Here is a 13,758-nt window from a genome sequence, read left to right as displayed (position 1 = left end):
TTAGCACACTGCTTTTAGAGGACATTCTAGGTGTAGACAGTAGAAGAGGTCCTCAAGAACCATGGCATACTGTCATCATCCCCAAGTTACTAAGCAACCCAAACACCTACAAAGTAAAACCTCATTTCCCCACCTGATGCTTTCGTCTTAGATGTGGTGAGGCTGTGGAGAAGAACAAGCGGCTCATCACAGCAGAGCAGAGGGAGTACCAGCAGGAACTCAAGAAGAACTACAACAAGCTGAGGGAGAGCCTCAGGCCTATGATAGAGAGGAAAATTCCAGAGCTCTACAAACCCATCTTCAGGGCTGACAGTCAGAAGAGGTAAGAAGCGGGCAAAGATGCCTCTTCCTGGGGATAAGAGACTGATGAGGTACCACAAATTGAGCCCACTCAGCTGCACTTGGCAGAATGCAGAAGCCCCAGGGTGGACTGGGCCTGGAGTTAGAGAGGCTGCCAGCCCATATGTTTGTGTTCTCCTCAACCTTCCCCTTTACCTCTCCCAGGCCCTCCTTCTTGACCTTGTGCCAGTGCCTTCCCACTGAGCTCTGTGTGTGGGGTGTGTGTGTGTGTGTGTGTGTGTGTGTGTGTGTGTGTATGCACACACCTGGTATGAAGGCATCTCACACCCTTTCCCAAGTTCCCCAGGACCCATGTCTTTCTGGTTAGTGAAACACCAATTCTCTCTCTCTCTCTCTTCCTTTCCTTTCTCGTGGTACATGGATTAACCTAGGACTTCATGAATGCCAGACAAATACTCTACCACTGAACTGCGAACTGCATTCTCGCTATTCACCTTGTGTTCTCTCTCTCTCTCTCTCTCTCTCTCTCTCCCCTTTATTTCAGAGACTCCTTCCACAGATCTAGTTTCAGGAAATGTGAAACTCAATTGTCACAGGGGAGCTAAGAAAAGCCACTTTTGCCTATGGTGACTGAGGCTCTGCCACTCGGAGAAGGACTCGCTGGTTCTTCAAACACAGGACGGCAGCCACCCAGGACTGACCACACATTCCCTGTTCAGCCAGCACTCTGGAAACTTTGGGGGTCAGAACTATGGAATGACATCCAAATGCACTCCAGCCTGATCTTGGTTACATGGGGGAGGGGGTTGGTAATCAGAAGTGACTGTATTTATTAAAGTCGTTTTTCACAATGCTGTACAAAGCAAAGCCTAAGCTATTTATGCTGAGTCGTTGCTCAGTTCCACCCTCTGGCCTATGTTTGAATATATAGGATTAACTCAAATTGTGCAAGGAAGAATGAAATTGTCCAGCAGCTAGTCCAAAGGAAGCTGGCCCTTATGGGAAGGGAAGACAAACTCTAGGAACGTGCCACGGTTTTCAGTACTGTATGAAAAGAAGCCTTCCTGGCAGCCTCCTGACAGCTGGAAATCTGCAAATAGATTATTGGATAACTTGTTATCTTTTAATCCTTCTGGTTTCCTGGACTGTTGTTGCTTCTGCTTCATTGTAACGGTTGTGCTGAGCCAGCACACCCTTACAGCAGACACCTGCGGCCCGGCCTAGGAGACAGTCCATGTCACTCAGCCACATTCGCTGACACCACATTCACATTCACACCAGAAGCAACTCCCCTACACCTTCTGCTGGTTTTCTGTATGCTGGCTCTCACTACCCTCTTTTTCTTCTAAGACAAAGTGCATTTTTATAAAAGGGTAATGTCTCTGCTTTCATTTCAGGACATTGTATTCTCTGCTACAAATATATTTTGCTTTGAATTCTTTTGACAATGTATTTTAGGAAAAAAGATGAAAAAAGCTATTGAGAATAAATTATATATTTTTAGTTATGACTGACTGATGACCCTGACTGATACTGAAGATGGACTGAAAGTGGCAAAATGCTACCTTTTGCAACTGAGGTTTTGTTACTTTGACAATTGGGAGTGTTGTAAAGCTTCCAGAGCCTGAGCATGGCCTTGGTCAAGTAGCACCTGCGAAGCAACTTTTAATCTTGGTGGTTAGGAGAGAGAATTTAGTTTGAATAGTTGAAAAGTTTTGTATGTGCCTTTTGGTATACATGAAATTGTGTTTTGAAAGAGGGCATTTTAAAAAAATAATTAAGGATGAGCATGTTGGCGTATGCCTTTAATCCCAGCACTCAGGGGCAGAGGCAGGTGGATCTCACTAAATTCATAGCCAGCCTGGTCTACATAATGAGACCCTGCCTCAATAACTACTCATGATGACGGTGGTGGTGATGATGAAGGCTTACTTTGTGTTTTTTATGTTGAGCCTTTAACTGTTGTGCCAGCTCTCCAGCCTATTTTTGATTTTTTAGGCATTTGGGGCAGAACTTTTTCTCTTTTTTAAAATTTCTTTTTCAACTTTTCAAATGTGTGTGTGTGTGTGTGTGTGTGTACTCATGGTCACATATCTCACCTTCTCAAACTGTGCTTTTTTTCAAATGTGTGTGTGTGTGTGTGTGTGTGTGTGTGTGTGTGTGTGTGTGTAATGTGCCTGTGTGTGGATGCACATGCATGTGTGTATATGTGCATGTGTACATGTGGAGGTTCAGGGTTCATGCCAGGAATTGACAGGAAATTACCCTTGATCACTCCTCACCCTATTCACTAAGGCAAGGTCTCTGTTAGAGATCACTGATGGCCAGTCTTGCCAACCAGCTTGCTGTGGGGAGGGGATCACCTGTCTCTTGCCTTCTAAAGCTGGAGTTACAGAAAGGCTGCCACACCCAGTTGGCATTTTTGTGGCTTCTGGGAATCAGAGCTCTGGTGTTTATATTTGGGTGGCAAATGCTTTAACCTCTGAGCATCTCCCCAGCCCAGCAGAACTTTTTATGAAGAACACTAAACTAACTGCTTTCTAAAAGGAGTGTACATGATATATTTTAATTGCATTGTTTTAGCACCTTCTCTGTGGGCATCACTGGGTGAGACCAGGGTCAAAAACCTTTGTCACTGACCTCTAAAGTCTCTCTGTTTAGTGAGGAAGATCCAGTACAGATACAGAAGAATCAAGACTACAACAGACCTTGTATCATGCTACCTTTTCTGAGTGACTCAAAGGATGACTATCATCAGCATCTATTTTAGTCTGCTCTGAAACAAAGAGTTAGATGCTAAGTTACATAGGGCTAGCTCTTAATCCCAATAGCCCTACTAGCTCTGGCCATTCCTCATTAAATGTCCCCTGCTTTTCAAAATCTGTTGACCATTTTGAGATATTTTTTCAACCTCTCTTGCACTGTGGTGATACACCTGATTTTTGAGTGTGAGATAGTTTCCACTGCTGCATTCCTGTCCCTTATTTGCATGTTCAACATAGAAGGCACTCACTAAGTGCTTGTTGATTGAGTGAATTCATCAAGAACTAATAGGCCTGTTTCTAGAAGTACTCTGCCCAACAGAAATATAATAAGTCAGGGCTAGAGAGATGGCTCAGCAGTTAAGAGCACTGACTGCTCTTGCAGAGGACCTGGGTTTGAGTCCCAACACCCGCATGTCAGCTAACGACCATCTGTAACTCCAGTCCTAGGGTATCCAACGCCCTCTTCTGACCCCCGAGGCATTGCACAACACAGGTGCACTTACATACATGCAGGCAATACACTTATACACATAAAATTAAAAATAATAAAATATTGTTTTTTAAAAAGAATGTGGTAAGTCAAGATACCATTTAGGGACTGGAGAGATGGCTCACTGCTTAAGAGCACTGGCTGTGCTTGTTGAGGATCTGTATTCAGTTCCTAGCACCCACGTGGCAGCTAACAACCATCCATAACTCCAGTTCCAGATCTGAGGCCATCTTCTGGTCTCCAAGAGCACTGCATGCATGGGTGCACTTACATACATGCAGGCAAAACACTCAAACACATAAAATAAAAATAAATAAATTTAGGGGTTGGAGAGATGGCTCAGCAGTTAAGAGCACTGGCTGTTCTTGCAGATGACTTGGGTTCAAATCCCAGCATCCACATGGCATCTAACAACTGTCCATAACTTCAGTTCCAGAGGATCTGACAGCCTCTTCTCTCCTCCGTATGCACTGCACAACATGGGTACACTTGCATGCACGCAGGTATAACATGCATACACATAAAATAAAAATAAAAATTTTAATTTTTAAAAAATGTCATTACCATTTTGACTTTTCTAGTAGCCACATTAAAAATAAGACACACAAATGTAGTCCTAGCACTTGGGAGACTGCGGCAGGAGGATCAGAAGTTCAAAGACAGCTTTGTCTATATAGTGAGTCTGAGGCCAGCCTGGTCTACATGAGACTTCGTCCCCTAAACCTCCCCCCCCCAAATTATCACTGTCATTAATTTTATGAATTTATTTAACCCAGCATATACAAACATCATTTTGTCATTCAGCAGTATAAAAATGATTATTTATATTCTTTTTTCAAATTAAGTCTTAGAAATCTTTTAACATGTTTTATACTTACAACACACCTTGATTGAAACTAGCTACATCTCAAGTGCTCAGTAATCACCTGTAGCTGTGCTGAATATCATATTGGACCATGTGCTGTTCCAGAAGCTTCCATCTTCTCTAACTTGCTATGTCCCATCTATGAGCTCAGAATATAGATAACCAAACTCATGGGAATAGTGTCTGAAGTCAACCATCAGAACTGAGATTGAGGGCCGCTGACAGGAGGACCAGTGGCCGAGGCACAGACCTCCCCATGCTGGCCTTGCTGCTCGGCCTCTGCACTAACTCCCGGCTCTTCTCTCAACCCTAGACACTTTGCTGTTAAAGTCAACATTAAGTAAAGTGTGTCTGCATAAACAACTTGGCTGCTCATCTTCTGAATATACATTCTAAGGAGAGAAGCATTTTAAATATTTCTGGCAGAGTGCAAGTTAAGCTATTTTCTGAAAACTTAGAGAAACCTGACGTGCCAGGAAAGCCCTCTGGATCCCAGAGGGCAATCCTCTAGGAAAGCTAGGGGGAAGGTCCTCTGATCTGCTCTGTTCTTCCCTCCTTCAGCAAGGTGGGGGTGCAATTGTCACTGCACATAAGAATCTTGGAGAAGATCTGGGAGATGACTCAGCAGTAAATGCAGTGACTGCCAAACCTGAGGACCAGAGTCTGGTCCTCCAGAGCCGCATGGTAGGAGAGAACTGACTCCCAAGAGCTGTCTTCTGACCTCCACACAGGTGCTGTGGCATGCATGTACCACCACACACACACACACACACTAAATAAATGTAAATGTAATGTTTTTTAAAGTTTAAAAGAAAAAAATCTTAGGGAAACTAAGCATGAGTGTTTGCATATACCTGGTTGAACTAGTGTTAAACTCTCTAATTTTCTTTCTTTCTTTCTTTCTTTCTTTCTTTCTTTCATGATGGGCTGATTCTGATAGAATTTGTAATTTTCTCTTTATTTTTTTAAATTATTTTCATTTTATGTGTTTGAGTGTATTGCCTGCATTTAAGTAAGTGCACCCATGTTGTACAATGACTGTGGAGGTCAGAAGAGCGTGTTGGAGCCCCTGGAACTGGAGTTATGGATGGTTGTTCACTGCCATGTGGGTTCTGGGAATCAAACCCAGGTCCCCTGTAAGAACAACCAGTGCTCTTAACCGCTGAGCCATCTTTCCAGCCTGAAATTAACTCTTTTTTTTTCTGTTTTGTTTGCTTGCTTATTTCTGTTTTCTTTTTGATTTTTAAAAATATTTTATTATTTTTATTTTATATGTATGAGTGTTATGCCTGCATGTAGGTAAATGCACCTGTGTCGTACAATGCCCACAGGACAAAAGAGGACATCAGATCCCCTAGAACTGGAGTTATGGACAGTTTTAGCTGCCGTGTGGGTGCTGGGATTTGCACCTGGGTCTTCTGCAAGAACAATCATTGTTCTTAACCACTGACCCATCTCTCCAGCTCTTAATTTCTTTTTAGATTTTTTTTTAATTTTATATACTTATTTTATGCATATGCTTGCTTTACCTGCATGTGTCTAAGTGTACCTGTATGCATTGCAAACAGAGGCCAGAAGAGGGTATTGGATCCCCTAAAACTGGAGTTAAAGATGCCATGTGGGTGCTGGCCATTGAATCCATGTTCTTTGCAAGAGCTGTCAGTGCCCTTAACCATTGAGCCATCTTTCCAGCCTTCTGTCATTTCTGTAAGGCATGCTTTCTATGACAATAGATTTGATTTTAAAGAAAGCATGGTTTTAGAGCTTGGAAATTATGGTTACAAATACAGTTTCAAAGATGGGGAGCCTTTATTTTGCTAAGAATGTATCTTTAAGTGCTTGTTATCTCAAACTTTGTAAAGCTACTATTGATTATGCATGATTTTATAAAGAAATACAAAACAATAGCAACAAACACAAAGATTCTGAACATGCTCCCAGAATATTAGCCATGTTCAAAGTAAACATCCATTTTATCCATGCTGAAGTCAATCTCTATCAATCTTTTTCATATTACAGATTCAAATCTGTTGAGGCCTGAAATCTCATCAGTTTACAATAGCAAGAAACAGTAACTATATCTCCAAGTTTTTGAGTGAAATCTTGATGATGCTGATCCCACCCCAGTTCCCAGTTTTGAGTGGCTTATCTGTGCAGTGTGGTCTGGGGTTTCACACATGCTGTAGTCAAGGGCTTGACCAGAGCAGCTTTCACGTGAGGGTGGAGCATCCTATTCTAAGATGACTCATTCAGAGCCCTGGAAAGCAGAGGCTTGTTATTACTGAGAGGCTTCAGTTCTTCTCCATGGAATCCTTGACCTTTCCTTAGGAGACTTGACCACATTCATATTACTAAAGTTTATTTTCCCCAGGAATGTGTGACTTGAAAGAAGCAAGGCAAAGGCCACGTGCTTTATTATCTAGTCTAAGAAGTCAGACACCCCGGTTCACCCATATTCTATTTTCTAAAAGCAAGGCACCAAGTTCAGCCTTCATTCTAGAGAAAAGCAATTGGGCTCTACATTTTAACTGAGGTATGTTGAAGAATTTTCTTAACATGCTTTTAAATCACCAATAATGGGGCACAGTACATACTTATCTTTATTAGTCATCTTCCTGGGGGAAATGGTAAGGCTACTTGCTGCTGGAGATAGCCCTGAAGCTCTGGCTGTCCTGAATTCCCTCCCAGGGCACTAAGGTGATCAACACCAAGGAATATCTACAACGTAGTCCAGGGGTATCCCACAGCACACCATCTACAAACCTCTAGGCTAAGGGTATGTCTCAGTTGGGAACTTTCGTAAGGTCCAGAAAACTCAAATTGGCATCTTAAAAAAAGATGATAGAGTTTATTAGCTCACACAGTAGTTTAGCGGTATTATTGATTTGGACTCAGCTTGATTCAGAACCCACAGGTCCTGTCCTGAATCCACAGTTCATATGTGCTTCCTCTTGGGTGGTACTACCCTTGGGCTTTCAACAGTGATCTCTGTCATAGCAAAGGCAGTTCTGAACCTTACAACCTCATACCACCAAGCCCTACAAAGAAGAGGACCCTTATGTCCAGAAGTCTCAGTGGAATTCACATTAATTGGAATGCTCAAATTTTTTCCCTTGAACTAGAAGTGGGATCAATACCAAAAACATGACACTGAGGGAACTGGTAGTCCAGGGAACCAGGAAGAAAGAGGAAAGCATTTAAACTACAGGACTCACTACACAGCATTTTATTTTAAAGCAAATCATTCAGAAGAAAGGCATTGTGTGGGGATCAGGATCACCATATGATTCATATAATGTCCACAACCACTGGACTTGCAGGACTGTCCCTAGGAGAAGGCATGCAGTATATGAAGAAAAAAGACCCAGGATTTATCCTGTTCTACCCTGGAGAAGATGGGGGGGTGCAGCTGTGCATGACATATTACAGTGGTGCCTGAAGAAAGACAACTTGACTCTAGCATCCATTAAAATCAAGTGTGGAGCCCAATCTGTACTGAGAACTTGTTCCTTCAGATTTCTCCTGGGAACTGTGTTCTTGAACCAGGGCCTTGCTCTCTCTATCCAGTGTAAAATGGGGGAAGGAAAAGCAGAATTTGTTTTACTAGAGAAGGATTTTTCCTTTCTGACCTCTACTGGCCTAGAACAGCACACACAACCAAAAAAAGGTTATCAATCTAATCCCACCTGTTGTTTACAATACAAATGGAATAATACAAATAGTAATAGTACTTGATATTCTCACAACACACACACACAATTATTCTGGGTCAAAGGCAAGAAAGAATCATGAAGGATTAAAGCTACATGTTTAGGTTACAAAGAGAAGCATTTACATTATAAATAAGCAGAGATAGTGTTAAATGATCTCAAAGCATAAAGATAATTTTAACTGTTTACAAGGTTAGGTAGGTAAGATTCTATTTGTCCAGAAAAGTCACTTGTACAGGTGAGGATGTTTCATTGCATCAGTAATTCATCCATTGGAGTGAGTTGCCAAAAAATGGTGCAAATGGCCAGAAATAAGAACTACAAAACTGGAGATAGGCCAGAGAATGGGAGAAGAGGGAGAGCAACAGGGAGATGGAACAAACCAGTTTGAGCAGAGAAGGGCAAGCATCAAAATCACGTCTATGTTCAGCACTGTATGCCTAAACTGTCTGAACCATTGTAAGTATTCAACAAATGTTTGTAAGAGATCAAAGTAATGAATGGAAATGGCCCTTCAGACTCTTGCTTTTATAAATCTGGGCTAAAAGCAGTGCCTAAGGGAGGAGACAACAGGGTCTGTGGGCCCCAAAAGAATGGCTTCCTGTTCCCTGGTCTGCCTCCATGCTTCCCAATGTACAAGAATTGAGGTTTTTCCCTGTTCTACTGCCTTCTTCTGAACTATCCCGTAGTCCATCTTCAGTCATCTTAAACCCAGCTTCCCAGAGCCTGATTAGAAAATAATATATCTGATAGTTTGATTTTTATGTATGAAATACATAAAAATTCAATAAAAAAGAAAACAAAATATCTGATAGTCATTAAATTCTCAGTTCTGAAATTACTGGAAGAATGCAGCCTAGCCTTGGTTGAAAACCTCACAGGTAGCAGCCTGCATCCCTGGTCCCTAAGTCCTCAGTGCTTCTGTGTAGCTTTGGCAACATCGCTGCCTCTGGGTATGATGCTGATCCCACCCCAGTTCCTACCTGGAGGAGGACTGTTGTGGCATTATCCTGACAACGACATGATTTTCACCTTTACTATTTTCCCCACACCTTGGAATGTGGGAAAGCACTGGTAACAAGGGTACAGGGGTCATTTTCAAAGGATACAGCTTTAAAAGATACAGAGGAAAAATCAGCTCCCTCACTTCTATCCTTTACCACCTCTTCTCTGCAAAGATGGAACACGACATTGATAACAAATTGTCCTGTTATCTATCCAACAGGCTTCTGGGGCTTATTAGTGAGACATTACAAAGTCTGTGTGGGTGTCTAAAGTCTCTGGACTAAAGAGCAGAAGTCCTGGTTCCCTGTTCTTCTACTTCATAGTTGCAGCTCTGGCCACATTCCTTGGTGCCCTGAGCTTTGGAAATTTTTCAGTAAGAGGAATCGGAGCTGCTCTACCTTCCTCCAACCTGAGGAAATCCAATGAGATAATTAATGTATGGGAAACATGTTTTGGAAACTCAAAAGTGCTGCCCAAAATGTAAGGTAGCTCTACTTAAAACCAACACCTCCAGAAAGTTTAGACAGCACCCCACACACTGCATCCGCTACTGGCCACCCTAATCGAAATTAGGCCAAAGGTTCGGGCAGGACAGGGGCCTGACTTACCAGAAAATAAATGCCTGGTCTGTTCCATTTGCAGTGCCAGTTTCCAAAGTCTGGCAAAGGCCAACAAGGGCCTCAGGGCACAAGGAAGAAAGGCTATCAGTGGAACTAAGAGGGTACCCTGGACAGGGCCTGGAAACCCAACCCGCTTGCCCACCTCCGGTGGCACAGCATGCTTCCAGTGTGTTCCTGGGGAAGTAAATACAGGGAAGTGCATGGCCCACCTGTATCCATCTCGGCTGGAAACGTCCCCTGAGGGAATCAAAGCACACAGACTTCCAGTTGAAACAAAGCCTCTGGCCGGCAAGGTTCCCACTAAGCGGGAACTTGGCAGCGATGACAGATCTGCAATAATTAAACTAACATTGCTGGTCAGAAGCCTGGCCTTTGCAGCCTCCCCCGAAGGCTCCAACTTTGCAGGCGGCAGTGAATACTTCTAGATGCATACTAAGCAAAAGTTCTAAAGAGGATTGCGTGGATCCACCAATCAGTTAAGAAGCCAGTGGCCCTAATCCACCAAGAATTGAACCAAGGGTTCCCTGGCGAGCACGGATTTAAAAGAAATTTAGGAAATCGAGACACCCCCCGCCCCTGCGCGCGCGCCATTCTGATGTGCATGTGCATAGTCGTTTTTGACAGAAAAGTGATACATTTAGTGCTGGAAATTTGGACTGGGAGATGTCCTGTAGCGTCAAGCCAACATCCAAGGAGGCAGGAGGACTTTCTTTCCTTCACAATTGAGAAGCTTCACCGATTGAAATCGAAGTAGTAATCAACTACAGTAAAAATCTCAGGAAATAGGGTTGGAGAGATGTCTCAGCAGTCAACAGTGTGTATTACTTTTGCTGGCCACCTCATTTCCCAGCAGCTGTCATGTGGTGGCTCATAGCTGCCTGTAACTCCACCTCCCTGGAGGGACCCTGCACTCAGTGTGCACATACCCACACAGACATACACATAATTAAAAATAAAATAACTCTTTTTTTAAAAAGAATTTGGGCAAATGAGTTTTACATTTCTTCCCGCTGCCCCTCCAGGTGGGAACCCAGAATGTAAGGCTGAAGGAGTATTTGAAATGGAACAGTGAAAGCAAGCACCAGGAAGGCACTAGGGGAGAAGCTAGAGGAGACCCTCACCCCAGCCCCTGTGAGTTTCCACCCAAGATCCAGGTGAGAGCTTAAGACCAAGGCCTTCAGAGAAGAAAGCCCCTGAACATAGCTAGGGGGAGGGTTTGGAGGAGGCTCCACCCTCCAGAACACCTATTCACCAACCTGGAACTCAATCACAGATGATGCCACATGCCATACTTGCTTCTAGAAACTTCTTTCCAAAAACCTCACTGACTTTTCACTCTCTAGTTTTCTCTCTGTATAGATTGTCTTCTCTGCTTGATGGAAGGCAGGAACTGTCTTGTTTTACCAGAGAGGGTGTTTGAAGATCAGGAAGTGCCTAGCCACATGGATAATAAACACCTTGAGTTGTCAAGAACAAGTCCTAGCTAATGTGATTGCGTGTGTGTGTGTGTGTGTGTGTGTGTGTGTGTGTGTGTGTGACAATATGTGCAGTTCCTGCAGAGGCCAGAAAAGGGCATCAGATCCCTTGGTACTGGAGTTACAGGCAATTGTGGGCCACTTGGGAAATGAACTTGTGCCCTCTGGAAGAGCAGCAAGCACTAAGCCATCTCTCCAGTGCCCTAATGTGATTCTTGTCTTTAGGACAAGATTATTGGTTTGTTTTGTTTCTCTATTTTATTTTATTTTATTTTATTTTATTTTATTTTATTGCATGTGTATGTGTGTATTGCCTGCATGTAGGCACCTGTGTCATGCAATGCCCTTGGAGGTCAGAAGACGTTGTTGGATCCCCTGGGACTGGCGTTACAGACAGTTATTAGCTGCCATGTGGGTGCTGGGATTCAAACCTGGCTCTTCTACAAGAACAACCAGTGTTCTTAACCGCTGAGCCATCTCTCCAGCCCCAAGATTATTGCTTTGTAAGGGACTGGTCATATTGTACAATCATTAGGAAATAGCTTGTGTTGTTAAAGTTGTTCATTCCATTCCCTAGTGTATTACTTTCTTCTCTGTTGCTGTTATAAAAAACACTGACCAAAGCAACTTATAGAAGGAAGAGTTTATTTGGCTTAGGATTCTAGAGGGATTAGAGTCCATAATGACAGGAGAGGCATGGCAGCAGAGGTGGCCAAAGCAGAAAACTGAACAATCACATCTTCAAGCAGATACAGGAAGCAGAGCGTGACTGGAAATCTGACAAGCCTTAAGAACCTTCCCTCACTGTCCCCCAGTGATGTGCTTCCTCCAGCACAGTCACACCTCCTAAGACCTCCCAAAACAGTGCCACTAACCCAGGGACAAAATGTCCAAATACTTGGAGCCTATGGGGGACATTTTATTCAAACCATCACACCTAGGGTCTCACAGGTAGGAACTTTTCCCAAAGTATCATAGTCTACGTCTTGCCCATATACAGGGCTCCTTGTTTTCAGATGTGGGAAAGCTGTGTGGAGGGAAGGCACAGCACCAGCTGCTGTTGGCTGTGGATTGTCAAGAAAGGACCAAGTAGGAAACAGAACGGATACTATGCACCGAAGAAAAGAGATGGAACTTTCCAAGACAGGCTGAAGGTATGAAAGAAAGAATTGCCAAGAACTGGGGTAGAGGGGCTGGAGAGATGGTACAGTGGTTGAGAGCACTGGCTGCCCTTGCAGAGGACCCAGGTTTGGTTCCCAGCACCCACATGGTGGCTAAGAATCATCTGTAATTCCAGTCCCATAGGATCCAATGCCCTCTTTTGGCTGCTGTAGACATTGCATGCATGTGGTACACTTACATACATATAGGCAAAACATTCATATAAAATAAAAATACAATCTTTTTAATAACTGGGGTAAAGAATGGGGGAGGGGACACTGAGGACAAAGATCAAGAGAAGGGGTATCCATGTAAGAATCCTTCCTTCTTAGGGTCTGTTTCTTCCATCATTCCTAGAGTGAAACCAAACTAAGTATATTGGTCACTTTTCTGCTGCTATGATTAAAACACCATGACCAAAAGTGACTTATGGAAGAGTTCATTTTGCTGTACAGTTCCACAGGGAGAGTTCATAGTAGCAGGGAAGGCATGGTAGCCTGTGGTAGGCAGGGCCACAGGAGCAGAAAATTGAAAGATTTCATCTTCAACCTCAACAGGAAGCAGAGAGAGCAAACAAGAAATGGGGGGAGGCTATGAACTGTCAAAGCCAGCTCCCAGGGATGTGCTTTCTCTAGCAAGGCAGGACCTTCTAAACCTCCCAACATCACCACCAACTGGGGACCAAGTGTTCAAATTACCTGAGCCTAGGAGAGACATTTCTCATTCAGAATACCACACCAAATAAGTGAAATCAACCAGTCTCTGGCCTTTCTTCACTCTGCTATTCAATGAGGTTAATTGGCTTTTCAGTAGAATACATTTTTCTGTACCTCTGTGGTATATGAGTGTTGCGAACACATAAAAATATATATGATTTAACCTGCAAGGACTGAGACAAGGAACAGTAAGAATCAATCTCCCATTCTCCTAATCCTCAATTCCCACTGTAATCAAAATTAACAAGACATGCTTTTTTTTTTTTTTTTGAGATAGGAACTCCTTGTAGCCACAGCTGACCTGGAACTCACTATGTAAACCAGGCTGCCCTTGAACTCACAGAGATCTGCCTGCCTCTGCCTCCCAAGTGCTGGGATTAAAGGCATGTGCCACCATGCCAGGCCCAGCAAGACATACTTTTAAGTGACTAAAAAGAAGCTCTCTGTCCTAGGGCCACAGTTACATCCCCACAGGTACAGATACTGCACTGTGCATAATTATTGGCACTTCTTAAATGTTCCATAAATAAAGCTGGGGTTGGAGAGATGGCTCAGCAGTTAAAAACACCAGTTGTTCTTGCAGAAGACTCGGGTTCAAATCCCAACACCCACATGGCAGCTAACAACTGTCCATAACTCCAGTTCCAGGGG

At 43.3% G+C, this 13,758-nt stretch overlaps 1 protein-coding gene across 1 annotated transcript in view; it reads left to right on the top strand.

Annotated features, from left to right (window-relative positions):
- The window catches only part of Dock8 (dedicator of cytokinesis 8), a gene marked incomplete at its 5' end in the record, with an annotated part of 99,460 nt that extends 97,693 nt beyond the window's left edge, over positions 1-1,767 (top strand). The window contains 2 exons of the mRNA XM_029554094.1: positions 152-322; positions 845-1,767. Of these exons, the coding sequence (XP_029409954.1) occupies positions 152-322; positions 845-905 (232 nt within the window). The remainder of the gene's footprint in view (positions 1-151; positions 323-844) is intronic.
- Between the last annotated feature and the right edge of the window lie 11,991 nt (positions 1,768-13,758).

This window comes from Nannospalax galili, unplaced genomic scaffold (assembly GCF_000622305.1).
Source record: "Nannospalax galili isolate Female #2095 unplaced genomic scaffold, S.galili_v1.0 scaffold2610, whole genome shotgun sequence".
In the NCBI taxonomy this organism is placed as follows: domain Eukaryota; kingdom Metazoa; phylum Chordata; class Mammalia; order Rodentia; family Spalacidae; genus Nannospalax; species Nannospalax galili.
This window is presented reverse-complemented; position numbering and strand designations above follow the sequence as displayed.